The following is a 13,190-nucleotide window of genomic DNA, read 5'->3' on the forward strand; positions in this document are numbered from 1 at the left end:
AGTACTAAATGGACTGTGCAGTAAAAACTGTGCAGTCCTCCACATGTGTAGATGCAGCCACTGTGAACCAAAATTTCTTAAGGGGATCAATACACAAATAACCCCTTAAGAATCAAAACAGGTGATCCAAAATCTGGAGAAGCCAACACTGATGGTATTTTTTTTTTAATGCCATACTAAAATTTGATGCTGGTACGTAAACATTTTTTACTCTAGTATTTTACAACAAAATTTCTAAATTCTGTTTACAATAGAGAGGAAGTAAAGTTCCTGAAGATAATACAATATCAGCTGAAGAATTTTTAATCCAGTTTATTAAATATTGCTTTTTTGGGGGACATGTTTACAACAAGCCCAAATAATTTGTTTAAGGATTCAAAGCAGTCATATTAAAATACAGCTTCAATATAAAGTTTGTCACAGTTTTACAGTATTCAAAATGACAGACCTGCCTTAAAAAAAGACTATTACACCAAAACATAACAAAAAACAAACAAGTTTGGCATTTTCATAATCTTTATAGTATAAAACAGAATATTAAATCTATTACCAGCAAGCTGATACTTCAATCTATTACCTAGTCTGAAATGTCTCCCATTAAAACACACTATACAACAGCACTATACAAAAATTATGTTAATGACCATTTGATGAAAGTGCATCCCTGAAAATTTGCCAGTTTATTATATTTAGCTCTTTTTAAAAAAGTGTAACCTGTTAAAACATCCTCTTTTTTAATTGAAGGCTTATTTCAGAGATTGATTTTTTGGGGGGCTGTTTTGTCTCTTGCTTTTCAGCCTTCTTTTTAAAAGTGTCTATGGACGCCCACCAGGGGGCAGGGTAAGATTGAGCATCAAATCACGAACAGCTGCAAAGATTGTGCATTCACCTAGAGAAAACGGAAAAGAAATGTTAGAATAATTTCAAATTAGAATTCAGCAATCACAGGGTTAATTCAGTTTGTAAGAAGCCAGGAAAAGGTTGACTGCTGAGGTATTTTATAATTGTTAAAAATTGCTTTAAAATGACACTTCACTACATTGGCTGGTTTAACAGTTTTAAACCATTCTCTCTGATAGTTTTAACTTTAGCATAGAAAGACAAGTACTTTCTTTAAAGCCTTACTTTGAAATTGCAGGTCCCATCGACCTCAAGGTCTTAGCATTCTAAAACCAACATCTGCACAAGTTCTGTGCCTCCAGCAGGAGTTTCCAAAGCTATCTGCTCCACAAGGAGGCAAGATACAGAAAGGTAACAGCTAAAGTAACTGCAGCCTGCATGTCTCAGCAAGATGTCTATTGCCAGCCATGTATTAGGAAGCTGCTGCTGAAAGCAAATCTTAAGCTATGCTTTAATACCTTTTGAACCTACTGAATTTGAGAGGCATGGTATCTGGAGTCAGCAAGTAGAGCACAGAGAGTTTAAGAATTCCATTGTGCTATACTGCCCCATGGTTTGGTTCCATAAAGCTTTAATATAAAATGTTTCCAATTCCAAGTCAGGACAAGAGACAAAAACCTCAAAGTTTTTGTAAAGTAAAACCAAAAGGAGGTAAAGAAGAAGACAATACTTCTTACAGAATACAATAAAAGCATTAATAGTACCAGAAGTACAATGGCTGACATAGTAAAAAGGAACTGTAAGGTCATAGACTGCCTTATTTTCCATCCTGCCAAGTCCCTTTCTAGGAACTGGGCTCTCACATAAGAGAAGACATGGACAGAATCCAAAACACTGGCCCACAAAGAGCGCTGTAGCCTTACTCATATGTGCATTCCAATTAATTAATTAAAAAAACAACAAATGAACTCAAGGCTGTTTGTCCCCCCTCCTCTCTAATCTCTCCACAGCTGCTAAAATGTATCAGTAACTGAAGGTGAAATATTAATGTAAAGCTTGTATCAGAATCTACAGAAATTGTGTGGCCCTGCCAATTTAAAAATCACTCCAACCAAAACAGAAAGTATTGCATGAGGTCAGAAAAAATAAGTAAAGAGCAGCACAGTTCACCTTGCACGTTCTTTCCTTTTAACCCAGTCACTGGTATGCTTTAGAAACAGTTACTGTCCTTTCAAGTGTTTGTGTCAGAACTGAAATTGATTTAGCATCTATAAACCATTTAAATCCAAACACTTTACAGCCTATTTGAAAAAAAAGTTGAATTTTTCATGACATGCAAGAGAACACTGCTAGAACATATAAGCAAGAGACAAACCATAACAGTAGAATATATGTAGTGAGCCTTTAAAAATCTGACATTCTAAACACAGCTTTTCTATTGTTATTTACACTATATGGCTGCAATAGTACATGCATTTTACATCCTTGGTAAACAATATAATACAGCTTGTGCTTAGAAGGTTATAGCAATGGACAATTAGCTTGTGTTCCTAGTAATGATCACTTACACATGCATTAACCCTCTTGAGACTGCTCAAGAAAGAAGTTGATGGTGGGGTGGGGGGAGGAAATCAAGAAATATTCAGATTTAAAAAGAGATTCAGTAGATCTGGCTATTTGTCATATATGCCTGGATGGAGAGAATTTATTTACTGGATATGTACAGTACCTGGTCGTGGTGAATTCAGTTCAGCAAACCTCTTCAGAATATTGCTAACCATCATGGGAGCAGCGACAGAAGAGTTCTGTTGCCTGGGAATGTCTGCCTGTTGTGTTGTACCTGAAGCCATATCATAAATAATTGGGACAATAATACTAACAGCTTCCTGTGGGACTGTCGTTTTCTGCGTTAACTGAAGCTGTATGGAAAAGAAAGTGCATTAAGGTAAGACAGGAGTTTTTTCAACATATGCTTATTATCACTGCCTTGTTACGTCAGGTTCTAATGTACAGTCATACATTTTACTATTTCCTAAAATAACTATTCCAATGTGAAGAATCTCTTAAATAATTTCACACAGACATATGTGTGCATACAAATAAAAGGTTCTACTCAAGAATATACCAAGGTATATTGAGGTATATAGTCATGGCTATTGAGTCCCCCCCATCATGCTTATGTACTACCTACGTACTACTTGGTATGGTAGGCCCAAAATAAAAAAAGTTGAATAGCACAGATAAACTTCTTATATGATTAAACAATTCTTGATCTCACCCATTTTGCATGCTCACGCCTATAGTATCTTTAACCAGGTTTGCCTTGCTCTGGTTTAGGGAAAATGCAGGCAGCTATTTCATAGCGCCTCAGCCAGGAACACAATGACTACAGGACAGGCATGCAAAGTGGCATTTGCAGTTCACGGAAAATTTAATTTTAGAATGTCCTATCACAACACCTCCACAAAGAGCAGGAAGAAACACCTTACACAGGAAGAATTAATTGGGTCAGTTTCACAGAAGAGAAACAAGCTGCTGAACTCATTAGAGGAAATACTGCTACCCTGGTACTTTAGCAACAGCAAACACTTTCAGACACCATGGTTACTATCCAAGAGTAACTGCACCATGTGAAGTCAAAAACCATATTTAGACAGCCCGCTAATAAGTTAGCAATTCTGCTCATTGCACATAGTATCCTCCATGTAACTTTTAAAGAATAGCAATAAAAAGAAAACATACTTACAAAAAACAACATTTTGGATTTCAGCACCACAGCAGGTGTTCCAGGAGGTGCAATTGGTGGGGCACTGGGAGGAATAGTTAAGCAAAACTGCACATTCCACTTCAGCTGACTTGCCTGATCAGGGAACTGTTTTAAAAAACAAAAATGCTACAGGTAATACCATACAGCCGTATAAAGGGGATAGTGGCATAGGCTGGCATAATAAATTATGTCCCATAACCTAGACTTTCCAAGTTTTCAGATGGTTTTGAAGTTAATTCAGTTAGAACTAAAGCAAGTCTCCTGCTTGTGAATAGTCTTGGCACATCTAAAATGAAAAAAGCAATGTAAAAAACTACTAAGCAGACATGCAGTTGTGCAATCTCTCAAGCCCATCATGTCATGGAAGGATTTTTTTTTTTTTTGCTGACTTTAGTGTTATAGTGAAGTCATCCTTTTTCTATGTCCTGCATGTCTGTATTTAATGTATTAGTAGATGAAGATACAGAATCTGAAGAACAGAATTAGATTCTGAAGGTCACCACAGATTTTTTCTCAAGTGTGGGTACAGGAACAGAGCAGCCAATGGGCATGTGTACACATTGCCCTACGTCACCGTAGTGACACGCTACTTCACTGTATGGTGCACTACAACAACGCAGGGAACATGCAAGTCCACGCGTGATTGGCAGCTACTTCGCTGCAGAGGTGAAAACTAACTGTGCACACGTCACAGTCTGGACAGTTACTGCACTGTGCTTTTAGTACTTCCAAAAGGAAACACTAAAGCACGGTGCCATAGAAATGCTGCCATACGGCAACATGTATATGCATCCAACATAGAGTAATTGCATTTAAAGGTAAAACTTACCAGCTCAAGTTTCATGATGTGTACACAGTCCCTGAGGATGTGTGTAGGAGCTCCTAGCAATTTTGTAAAGGCTATTAGGGTGTTTGCTTTAAATGGTGGTCCTGCAACCTACAGTAATAAACCAACAATTAGGACTGTTCATTTAGAAAAAGATTGTGCTGAATAATTAACTGACAAATATGCATGCATTAATCTTTGTTCTTCTAGTACATTTTTTACTCGTATTACTAGTTCCATTAAAATTAGTAGTACTTGAGTAACAGGACAAAGCTCATATTAAAAAAAGATGCATACAAAACAAGGTATCAAATGTTAATGGTTTAAGTACATACCCTTGTTTCAAAAAATTTCTCCAAAACTTGTAGTTCCTCTGGTTTCCACTGTACTGCATTCTCAGGAGTTACTTTTAGTTGCAAAGTCTGGTTGGTTTTGGGACTGAGAGCAACCCTGCACTTCAGTGCATCCGTTTTAAACATTATCACACCTGGTTCATTGGAGTTTATTAGCTGTAACTATAAAAACAGGAACAATGCATCTGATTAGTAGTCAAGAAACAGCATGAGAACAAAAACTTACTTTCCAAAAGTGAAGGGGGGGTGTTGTTTTGTTTTCTGGGAAGATTTCATAGACTTTAGGGCTGGAAGGGACCTCGGAAGATCAACTCAATCATGTTTTTGCCATCTAAAATATGCAGTCAATAAACACAGACCAATAAGCATAAACAACAAAAAAGAAAAAATTGGTGCTTTACTCAGCTTTTTTTGCACTGTTCTCAAAGCACCAGGGGTAAGAAACCAGCCATAATGCCACAACTATAGATTCCTCCATGCTGGAAGAAACAGTAGGCATATGGCAAATATACAGCAAAAGCTTTGTTATCTGGCAGCCATGGGGGGTGCTGGATAACCAAATATGCCAGTTACCTGAGGGGTCCGAACAGGCATCTTTGCCTGTTCAGGCCACTGCCTCCCACCGCGTCCAGTGCACCACCACCCCTCCTGCTGCGTCAGCGTGCTGGGAGACAGGGAAGGGGGCCCTGTGCAGGCTGCTTTGCCCTAGGCCGCTGGGGCTCAGCAAAACTGGAAGTGCCACAGTGGACACTTCCAGTTTTGCTTTTACCTTACAAACCAGCATGCTGGTTAATGAGCATGCCGGTTTGTAAGGTGCCAGAGAACGCAGTTTTTACTGTAGTTACTTCCTGTGCCAGTGATCCCCCTCCATTTCTAAGGTGCAGATCCCAGCTGGGACATAATGGACTCTGGTCATTTCTGGCTGGTAAATGACTCCTCCTTAGGAACTGCTGCTAGCTACTGGATTTGGGAGTAGCTTTTATGCTGCTCCACTTGCCTTGGAGTAAATACAACTCCAGATGAGAAGACCACAGATTGCAGTGACAGCTTTCCATCTCATTCTGCTATACCTATGGGACACTGGGCAAGAAAACACATACTGGTCTCTTACAATTAGAGGTGCAGATCAGCACCAATATAAAGAAAATTGACTGAACTGGAAATTGTTTTTTTTTTGCCTGATGTGGCTGATATGTGCCCCATGCACGTGGGGTGCCGCAGCACAACATGTAGGTGGCGAGGAGCACAGCCTGGCAGCTTGGAAAGCTGTGTCCAGCTGGTAAGTCTGTTGTGGTGGAAGGGGAAAGGGGGAGGCAAGAGGTGTGGGGGTGCAGATCCAGGCCTCCATGGTGAGGGAGGAAGTGGGGCTGTGGCTGGGGCAGGGGCTCCTACCCCTGGCCCCAGCCCCACTCCCTCCCTCCCTCACCGCAGGGCCTCAATCTGTCTCCTCCCCTGCTCCATGCCCTCTCTCGTCCCCCTCCCCTGCCACTCTTCAAGCTGCTGGGCTGTGGATCAGAAATCAAACTGGTATTGAGACCACCCAATTTAAGGAGGCATATCAGCTATCGGCATCGGCCCAAAAATCTCTATCGGGGTACCCCTACTAACAATCATCACATTGTATGACCACATTTTCCCCAATGCTTCTTGGGAATCACATTATGAACTGAATACCAAAATAATTCAGTTTTTCTTTATCAGGAGCTCAGATTGTAAAGGGGCACATAAAAGAACTTAGAGGGACAAGATTTCCAGTAGTCAGAGAAGAATACTGTTTCCCTAAAACCATAGGTTCCTTCCCCCAACCTTTCCAAGAGAACAGCTTCAGAATTTTGTCAGTCTAAGGGAGAAGATTTATTCCCGTATTAAGCAGAAACAGGAGGCTGACAAAATATTGCTTTACCTTTCTCCAATGAACTGCATAAGCAAAATTTAAAAATGCAAGAGCTTAGAGATCTTGTATATAACGTTTTATTAGCATTAAACTTCACATCCCAGATGTGGAAGTTCAGTAGGCATCATACTCATTTAACTGGAGAAGATAATTGAGGCAGAGAAATTAAATGCTTTTTCACACTTAAGTAAGAGCCAGGAATAAAACAAAGGAGTCCAGTTCCTCAGCCCTTAGTCTAATCACTGCACTCTACTCATTTAGGTATTTGGTACATGTCTTCACAGGAGAGATGCAAAACAGATAAGAATTTAAACTTAAAAGTTGGAAACCTGAACTAGCAAAAATATTCAGGTTCTTGTTCGAAGTAAAGTCAAACATCTCAGAAAATGAGGAAGTAATTACAATGGAGATAGATTATCTTCATAATAAAATGCAAGCCAATGCAAAAATATGAAAAAAATTGCAAAGCTGTACCTGAGGGAAAAAAAAAAAAGAATACTTGGGGTCAGACCCTGATCATTTACATACCGTTTCCTGCTGGATGATCCTTTGAAGATGTCGCCTCATAATAACTGATCCAAGGAATCGTTCAAGAGGGGAGCAAAGATAGCTACCAGCTAGTCCTGGCACAAGCCCAGGAGTAGGAGAGGGCAGCAAAAGAATATTCAAGGCACTGTGGGTGAGGATCGTGGGGATGGACGCAGCCCAAGAGCGCTGAGGTAGTTTACGAGGTGGAGGCATGTTGGTTGGCATTGTCTGGGAACCTACATGGGATAGAAGAATCCTCAATTACCAATAATGTTCTGAGTTAAACTGCAGTTTATGCCTTCAGCGTTTTGGGAGACAATTTAAAAAAAAAGGATCGAGCTAGGCTCAGAATAAATGTGGATGGGTTTTGAGCATGTTATGAGACTAAGTCTGAACATGGTAGAAGCTTCACCTTGCCTCCTGCCAACTTCATGCATTTAATGATTAGTCCTTGCTTTGTCTTCACAATTCACTTTTTTCCTTTGGGACTTACATCACTGACTACCCTAAGAACAGAGACAGGTATGGCAGCAAAGCAAAAATGTTCAGCTATTTTACTCAATGGTTAAAGAGAGTCACAGAGTTGTCAATAGCTTGGTTTCCAGTCTCAGTCTCAAAGCACAGGAAGTTAGCTAACCAGCCAGTCCGGCCAATTTTATACTGAACCTAATTGAAAAGTATAATTAAACCATCTTGTAGAAATGGTGCTCTAGCTTTGAAGCCTGAAGTTTCTCTCTCATGAAGTCAGATATGCTTTTCAAAAATTTCTTGGGACTGCTGCCATTTAGCTTGTTCACAGTAATAGGATTCATAGGTTTACTCACTGAATGAACTGCCGAAATCAAAACATTGATCTTAAAATTTACCATTTGCTATTATTTAGCATACTTTCCACTTTCTTCTAGAATTCACACTAGACCAAAATTAATACATACACTAGTAGATTCTTTTGCTATGTAGTGATTGTGTGTGTAAAAGGGTGCTAGCAAAAAGTGGAACTAGAAATATTCACCCTAACCACATCATACATTGTAAGTGTTAGTAGAACATACTTGTTCCAGCTCGCGGGGAATGAGAAGCATCTGGGACTGGAGAATGGAGGGAAGGGTTGGCTGGTGACATTCCAGGCATGCGTGCTGCTGGTGAGGGACCAGACACCTGAGGAGATCCTGGCCAATTCCCTGCACGCTGACTGGGTGACATCATTGTGTATGGTGAACTAGGATCTATCGTACCTGTGGAGGTTGCAAGGTTACTTTTGCAGGGATTTTTTTTTAATTATTTATTTTTTTTAAAGCAAAGCTATTCTAAACTAGAAAATATAGGTCAAACAAAATGGACCTGAAACAGAGTACTCAGATCTTAGTTTGAAACAACAAAGTATCCACAATCTTTTAACTCGCGCTTTACCTCCAGACAAATAAATAAGACATAAGAACGCAGAAGGCACCTTTACCACATTTTCTATTTTTTTCAAACATAACTTTAAACTAGAGCTTAAGAACTTCCTACTTCACCCAAGCTCCTAATGTCTACACTACAAACATGCCAGGCAGTAGCACGAATATGTTGAATTGCTCCATGCATGGTACCTCCCAAACTAGAGGCAATATAGCAATAGGGCTAATTTGTCACAGCTGAATAACAGTGATATTGGTTCACCTACAGCATTGCACAGACACAGTTAACACTGCTACTAGTCTGGGAGGTACTGCAACACAGTTGAGTGCACTACAATGGTAGTGGCTGCCCAGCCCAAAGCGATCCTTCCATGTGGAGTCCTGCTGACAACAGTGGACTTCTATGTATTACTATATGTAAGAAAGCTGGACACAGAAAAAGGCAAAAAGCTGTATTTCACTACAGTAAATGTCTTTACAACAACCAATTGTAGCAAAGCTTGCTTCATAAAGTCATCTGCATGTTCCTTAGCAAATATAATCTAACAAGTCCAAAAACACCACCAAGAGATGAGCCCTGCTGAACTTGCATGTGTCCACACGTTTGGCAGAACTGATAACCTGGACATGCACTTGAGCAGCCCCAAGTAGGCTGCTCTCCAGTGCTCCAGACACAGAGAGGGCCACTAGCTTCAGTCTCCCAGATATGCACCCAAGCTGCTTATACTGCCTAATTTGGGGGTTTAGGTATGCCTGGGAATGGTGCGAGTAAATGGGATTTCTCTTTCAGCATTGCTCCTAGGCTCAGTTGGAAGCAAAAGACTTGCCATCTATTGTCAAATAGTCCAATTAGTTCAATTTTTTTAGTGAGATCACAAATGTTCTGAAAAATAAATCTACTGTGTCCATCTACTGGTGACTTACGTAGCATCTAACGTGGTCATTATAGCAGGCAACATTAGATTAATTTTTCAAATAATTCAATAACTGAAATGAGGGCAAAAATCTGCTTTAAGGTTTTGGCAATATTTTTAAATTCTAGGATTCTTAAGTAACCAAGGGTAGGTTAAAGAGATTTAATTTTACTATTCTGACTGAAAGGGAAGGGGGAAGTAAATACACTTCAATCACATCTATGGATTTTAACTGAAGTTATATCACATTCCAGGTTCAGTTTCCCTACATTACTGACAGGGACAGTGAACAATTAACACTCAAATTCCAGTAGATTATAAATGCTCTAAAGTAAATCAAAAACAGCCACATGGCTACTACTAAGAAAATTCACATCTGTAGAAGCCAGTTCCTGAATACAATGATTTCTGTGTCAATTTATGTCAACTGGAGAGTCATAATTATCAGAAAGCTTATATATAGATATTTTTAAAGAGACACTCACCGTGTGGACTAGCAAAGTTAGCTGTCTGTCCCATTGTAATTCCAAGAGAAGAAGGTGAAGGAGTTGGACCAAATGAGGCCGGTGATGGAGCTCTTAAAGCACCACTAGGGGAACTTGCAGCATGTAGATTTCCTATTGAAGGCATACAAGCATCTATTCATTACACAACCCACACACACACACACCTCACAAGCTTAAGCACTCCTGTCACAATCATTGACATCTTTCTAAAAAGGAGAAAAAGTAGACTTGCTAGCATTTCCTCTTCCACCCAGAGATTAGAGTTTGCATGTGAATGGATTGCTATTGGTAAAGAGAAAGTAAATAGGGCTTTATTATTTACTGGTTCTCTCAATACAAGAACTAGGAGTCACAAAATGAAACTAGTAGGTAGTAAGTTTGAATACAACAAAGGAAGTCCTTTTTCACACTGTAATTTTTTGAAGTGTGGAACTTACTGTCACCAGATGTTGTGGAAGCCAACAGTTTAGCCAGATTCAAAAAGGGACTGGATAAATTCTTGAAGGAAAGGGGTAAGAGTGGCTATTGAGTATGAGAGTTAGGGATACTGAATTAACACTTCCTAAACTTTAAATAATAGAGGCTGCAAGGGAGAGTGGAACAGTGGGGGAAAAAGCCCCAGGCATACACAGTTTACTTCCCCTTTCAGCATCCACCGTTTGCCACAAGATGGACCTATGGTCTGACCCAGTAAATGACAATTTTTGTTTTTATGCCCTGCACAATGATCGAGACTATGGCATACTGATTCATGAAATCACCAAAGCCTACTTTAACTGCAACCATGACTTAAAATCCTATGGTCCACTCTACATCCATAATTAGGGGTCTGCCCAACCTGAAGAGGCAAACAGCCAGTTTCGCAGGCAGACTGTGGGGTAAGCCACCATTTTCACATGCTTATTGTGGTGGGGCCCCCAGGCCTCTCATTAGTCAAAGGGCCCCAGCACCTCCAAGCACCAATTAGTGGAGACAGTTGTGTTATATAACCTCTGCCCCTTGCTGCTGATTGGCTAAGAGGGCTACCTGTCAGCCAATCAGCAGTGAGGGGCAGGGGCAACAGCCATCTAACCTGCTTATCTTCTTGCTGGCAGCCCCCTTCAGCTGGGAGGACTACTGGGGAATCAACATTTTATTTTTAGTATTTTTTTTGTTGCATTTTATTTTTTTTCCTCTACCCATATTGTTCTTGGTAGCAAACCATTACCCTAACTGATTTATGGGTTCTAGCAAGAGCCTCACTAACTACAGTTAAGGAATAACCCTTCCCCCTTTAAGTTGTGTCTTCAAATGTTTGCAACTTTTGAACTTCATTTTGAAGCATGAACTTCAAGATGACCAGTCAGAGTGGTTTTAGACCAACACAGCTACAACTTTTATCCCCATGTTCAGTCTCTATTCGAACGTGAATTTTTTTTTGAGTAAACTTTTCCAATTTCATCAGCTCTTGCATTGCTCCAAGTTACACACGCCCAATCAACAATCAATTTCATAGCGAGCTCACGTGCTACATAACTGTGCGCTTGCCGAGATGTGCGCCAGCAGAGGCAAGCCCCTGGTGACAGCCCTCCGGTTTGCCTTCATCACACCATAAACTATCACACTTAGATAAACCATGGACTGTAAAGGTAATTTTCCACCGCTGGGAAAGGCCCAATTTTTCTGTGATGCTCTTTCAACTTAAGAGGAAAGGCCTCCCTAGAAGTTCATAGAACAAGGTGTTGGGGGTGGATATTAGTCCAAGGAAAAAAAGCATATTTCATCATCTGGGCCCTTCACCTTTCAGGAAAGAGCTTGGAAGTTCCATACAGAAAGCAAAAGGAAATGTTAAAGAATGCATAGTTAAAACACTGCAACATTAAAAGCCATGGTTATACATGCAAACTAACCCTCGAGTCCAATTGTTTAAGGAATAATGTACCTCAAAAACAAAAACAAAAAAAAAAAACATAACCCACGGGTAGGCAACCCCTGACAGGTGCCAGAGTCTGGCACACAGGCATTTTGCTTGTCATGCATGCATGCCTTGGGCCAGATGGCAGGGAAGGGGCTAGGGGTACACTGCCACAACAAGGACTGGGCCCCTCACAGTTTCCCCGCTGTCTACCTCTGGTACCTCAACATCTTACAAGTCAGGGTTACGGGTGTTTTTGCCACTCTACCCAAAAACATTGCCAACCCCTAATGTAACCAAACTTGTGTGCACTTTGGGCATCTTGTGGTACCTATATTAGATGCAGGCCATCAGTAGAAAGCATACTCTAAATCACTGTATAATGAAAAAAGGAAATGGTAATAGCTACTTATAGAAGATTACTACACACAGCAAAGACATTTACCTGGTGACTGCGTGTGAATCATTGAGGGAGATGGGGTCACTGTGTTGTGATAGGATGTGGGTGGTGAAGTAAGAGGGTAAGCTCCTGATGCTCCTGCTTGTTTTGCAAATGGCTGAAAACATCAACATAGTAAATGAGAATCTTCCAACAATTTAGTGAGTTGAAGTGACAGTGCTGCCCAGAAGCCTGATGGAGATTTGACCCCCGGTTCTCATATTTAAGTACCTTATCACATCATAATCCCTAAGTCTCCAGCATGAACTTTATTAGAGGTGCACCAATACATCGGTCCAATATTGAATTGGCACCAATATAAAGAAAACTAACTATCGGGAGTCGGCCGATAAATGCCTGTGCGTGTGCGCAGCCGCAGGGCAGCACATAGATGGCAAGAAGCACAGCCCAGCAGTTTGGAGAGCTGTGTGCAGCTGGTAAGTCCGCTGTTGTGGAACGGGAGGGAGGAGGGAAGGGGCATTGGGCGGGGGGAGGGAGAAAATCAAGGCCCCTGCAGTGGGGCAAGCACTGCCCAGCTGGGGCAGGGTATAGGATGGAGCTGCAGCTCATCTGAGGGGTACAAGGAAGAGCGTGTGTGTGTGGGGGGGAGGCAGCTCCCCCTGCTGCGCACACCCCAGGAGGGCCTGCCACAGCCCCTGCCTCATTCCTACCTCACCCCCATCTTTGTCAATGTACTTTTGAGGGAGTTAATTCTTGGCTTTGAGAGTCTCAGAAATGATTGAAGTCTATGGTATACACAGGGGCTCACTATCATTGAAAATGGTTTGTAACACTAAACAATAAAAGAAACTGTAGTAAAACAGGGTCC

The 13,190-nt window shown here is 40.9% G+C and overlaps 1 protein-coding gene across 1 annotated transcript in view; it reads right to left on the reverse strand.

Moving 5' to 3' along the window:
• Positions 1 to 296: 296 nt before the first annotated feature.
• The window catches only part of MED14 (mediator complex subunit 14), a 98,376-nt gene continuing 85,482 nt past the window's right edge, over positions 297 to 13,190 (reverse strand). The window contains exons 24-32 of the mRNA XM_019523870.1: positions 12,368 to 12,479; positions 10,008 to 10,139; positions 8,261 to 8,443; positions 7,209 to 7,444; positions 4,769 to 4,948; positions 4,437 to 4,544; positions 3,587 to 3,712; positions 2,570 to 2,759; positions 297 to 889 (exon numbers count right to left, since the gene is read on the reverse strand). Of these exons, the coding sequence (XP_019379415.1) occupies positions 816 to 889; positions 2,570 to 2,759; positions 3,587 to 3,712; positions 4,437 to 4,544; positions 4,769 to 4,948; positions 7,209 to 7,444; positions 8,261 to 8,443; positions 10,008 to 10,139; positions 12,368 to 12,479 (1,341 nt within the window). The 3' untranslated portion in view covers positions 297 to 815. The remainder of the gene's footprint in view (positions 890 to 2,569; positions 2,760 to 3,586; positions 3,713 to 4,436; positions 4,545 to 4,768; positions 4,949 to 7,208; positions 7,445 to 8,260; positions 8,444 to 10,007; positions 10,140 to 12,367; positions 12,480 to 13,190) is intronic.

The sequence above is a fragment of the Gavialis gangeticus genome, unplaced genomic scaffold (genome assembly GCF_001723915.1).
Source record: "Gavialis gangeticus isolate Ggan-Ray unplaced genomic scaffold, GavGan_comp1, whole genome shotgun sequence".
Classification (NCBI taxonomy): Eukaryota; Metazoa; Chordata; order Crocodylia; family Gavialidae; genus Gavialis; species Gavialis gangeticus.